General features: G+C 41.1%; 1 protein-coding gene across 1 annotated transcript in view; it reads left to right on the forward strand.

The window, feature by feature from the left end:
- The window catches only part of LOC101848258 (inositol 1,4,5-trisphosphate receptor type 3), a gene marked incomplete at both ends in the record, with an annotated part of 112,704 nt that overhangs the window by 25,038 nt on the left and 85,266 nt on the right, over nucleotides 1-2,400 (forward strand). The window contains 2 exon segments of the mRNA XM_035973446.1: nucleotides 22-153; nucleotides 1,334-1,466. Of these exon segments, the coding sequence (XP_035829339.1) occupies nucleotides 22-153; nucleotides 1,334-1,466 (265 nt within the window).

The raw sequence follows: 2,400 nt of genomic DNA on the forward strand, positions 1-2,400 counted from the left end.
CCTCCCCCACCCACCCCACAGGACCTGCTAGACAAGAGCAGCTCCCCCACCTACAAGTACTTCCCACAGCTCAGCAGCTGGATCTCACAGTTCCTGGCTACCAACGGAGACATGACGGCCTCGGAGATTGGGAACAACATGCTGGTGCAACAGGTGGGTGGCATTCTCAGGGTCGTGCTTAGCTGCCAACCAATATGTAAATAATGTATTTAACACTTGGCGGTCACTTGGCGGTCACTTGGCGCAATAATGTGCCGGAGAAAATTGTCTGTTCTGGTCACCTGGCCCAGTTCTGCGCCAGACCCAAGAAGTCTGTTGCAGTCGCTCTCCTGGCTGGGTGGCCTGATGGGGTTTTTCTTCTTCTTCCTCATTCTCGATGACAGCAGCTTGACAGTCAGTCCGATGTTGCGTACAAACTGTGTAGTTCGCTTCAACTCTGAAAGACTGCCATAGAGCTTTCTCTCAAGGGGAGTCACATTCTGCCACGTCTGTGCGTGAAGGGTGGCGTAGCGCGGGCAGTGCTGAAGGATATGGTTGGCATCCTCTTGGTCTTATAGAACATTCATAGATCGCTGTTTCTGAAACTTTTAATTGGGTGTGCATGTGGTGTTAGAGTCTGTTGTGGCCACAACGGAGTCTAAAGATTGTGACCTGCTCTGCTCTATTTAGTATGTAGTAGCCTGATGGGGTATTTTGTACTGCTGGCTGTGTGACTGCAAAGTGTTATTATGTTTTTGAGGGTCTGAGTACGGATGTCCATTTTCATATTGGAAGATGTGTATATTGCTGCCCACCAGACGATACAAAACTTACGTATTTCATTTTTGAGATTGGAAATAACATGTTTGTGCAACAGGTAGGTGGTATTCTCAGAGTTGTGCATAGCTGCCAACCGGTACATCATTAAAGTATTTAATATATTTTTGAGGGTGTGAGTATAGAAGTCCGTTTTCATTTTGGAAAATATGTACATAGCTGCCCAACAGACGGTACAAGGCTTAGGTAATACATTTTTGACTGTCTGAGTATGAAAATCCGTTTTCATTTTTTAAAATATTTACGTAGCTGCCTACCAGATGATGAGTTTTTAAACGTATGTAATACATTTTTGAGGGTACGAGTAATGAAGTGGGATTTCATATTGGGAGATATGTATTCTTTGGGGTTTTTTTAGTATTACTCTTCTCGAATTAGCTGATTCTTCAGAAAAATTATCATCTTTTAAGGCAGGATTTGTGAATGATATTGAAAAAGATATTTTGACTAAATGACTTACTGTGTTGATGTGGCTGTATCCACCTACACTTGAACTTTTACCCCTGTGTGTGGGCAGGTGCTGAGACTGGTGCACTTCCTGGTCAAGTATGGCTTCTACCACAAGGCCGCCGACATCAAGATGTTGCTCAAACCTCTCCTGTCCCTGGTCGACGGCAGAAACGACAAACCTTTCCCTGCAAAATTCCAAGGTCAGATTTACACCCTTCACCACCCACTCCCCGAGAACAAAGAGTTGCTGTTGAGTGGGGAATGCGCCGTGAAAATTGTATTTATTACTATTATTACTCTAGTTTCCTTCTTTATGCACTATCTTAATCGGAGTAAACAAGATTATAAAATAAAATAGCGCCAGTATTTTAGGAGCAATCTCGCCTTGTAACATATGATCTGTCTTGTGTTTGTCTTAAACATGAGTTCACTATTGTTTAAGGCTGTCGCCCACTCGCGCTCACTAAGTGTCAGTCATTAAACATCCATCTGAGTGAATGGTTAACTTGATTATCTCTTTGCTGTTTCAATGTGAAAACGGTCTCAATGTTACGTTGCTTTTTAGCCGTTTGTGGATAAACTGTGGCGTGAAAATAGTCCGAGAGGAGGAATTCAGTAGTTGCTACCTCAGAGTTACAAAGTTCTGTTCGACATTTCGGGAAGTTTTGAGCCTCTAAAACCACGAGGTCAGAAACCAAATGTTCTTTCTGCACTATCAAAATTGTTAGATTATTAGTTGTTATCAAGATATTCAAAGAATTGTATTCGTAAAAGTGTGACATGATTTGAAACTTCAAAGTTTTAACATCAAATTTCTCAAAACTAGGTACTGAGCAGATAGAACTTTGTAATTCCTGGGTAGTATAATGTATTCTTGTCTGTGTTCCTATCACATTCTTAATTCCTGGGTAGTATAATGTATTCTTGTCTGTGTTCCTATCATATTCTTAATTCCTGGGTAGCATAATGTATTCTTTTCTGTGTTCTTATCACATTCTTAATTCCTGGGTAGTATAATGTATTCTTGTCTGTGTTCCTATCATATTCTTAATTCCTGGGTAGCATAATGTATTTTTTTCTGTGTTCTTATCACATTCTTAATTCCTGGGTAGTATAATGTATTCTTGTCTGTGT

Source organism: Aplysia californica, unplaced genomic scaffold (genome assembly GCF_000002075.1).
Source record: "Aplysia californica isolate F4 #8 unplaced genomic scaffold, AplCal3.0 scaffold01239, whole genome shotgun sequence".
NCBI classification, from domain to species: Eukaryota; Metazoa; Mollusca; class Gastropoda; order Aplysiida; family Aplysiidae; genus Aplysia; species Aplysia californica.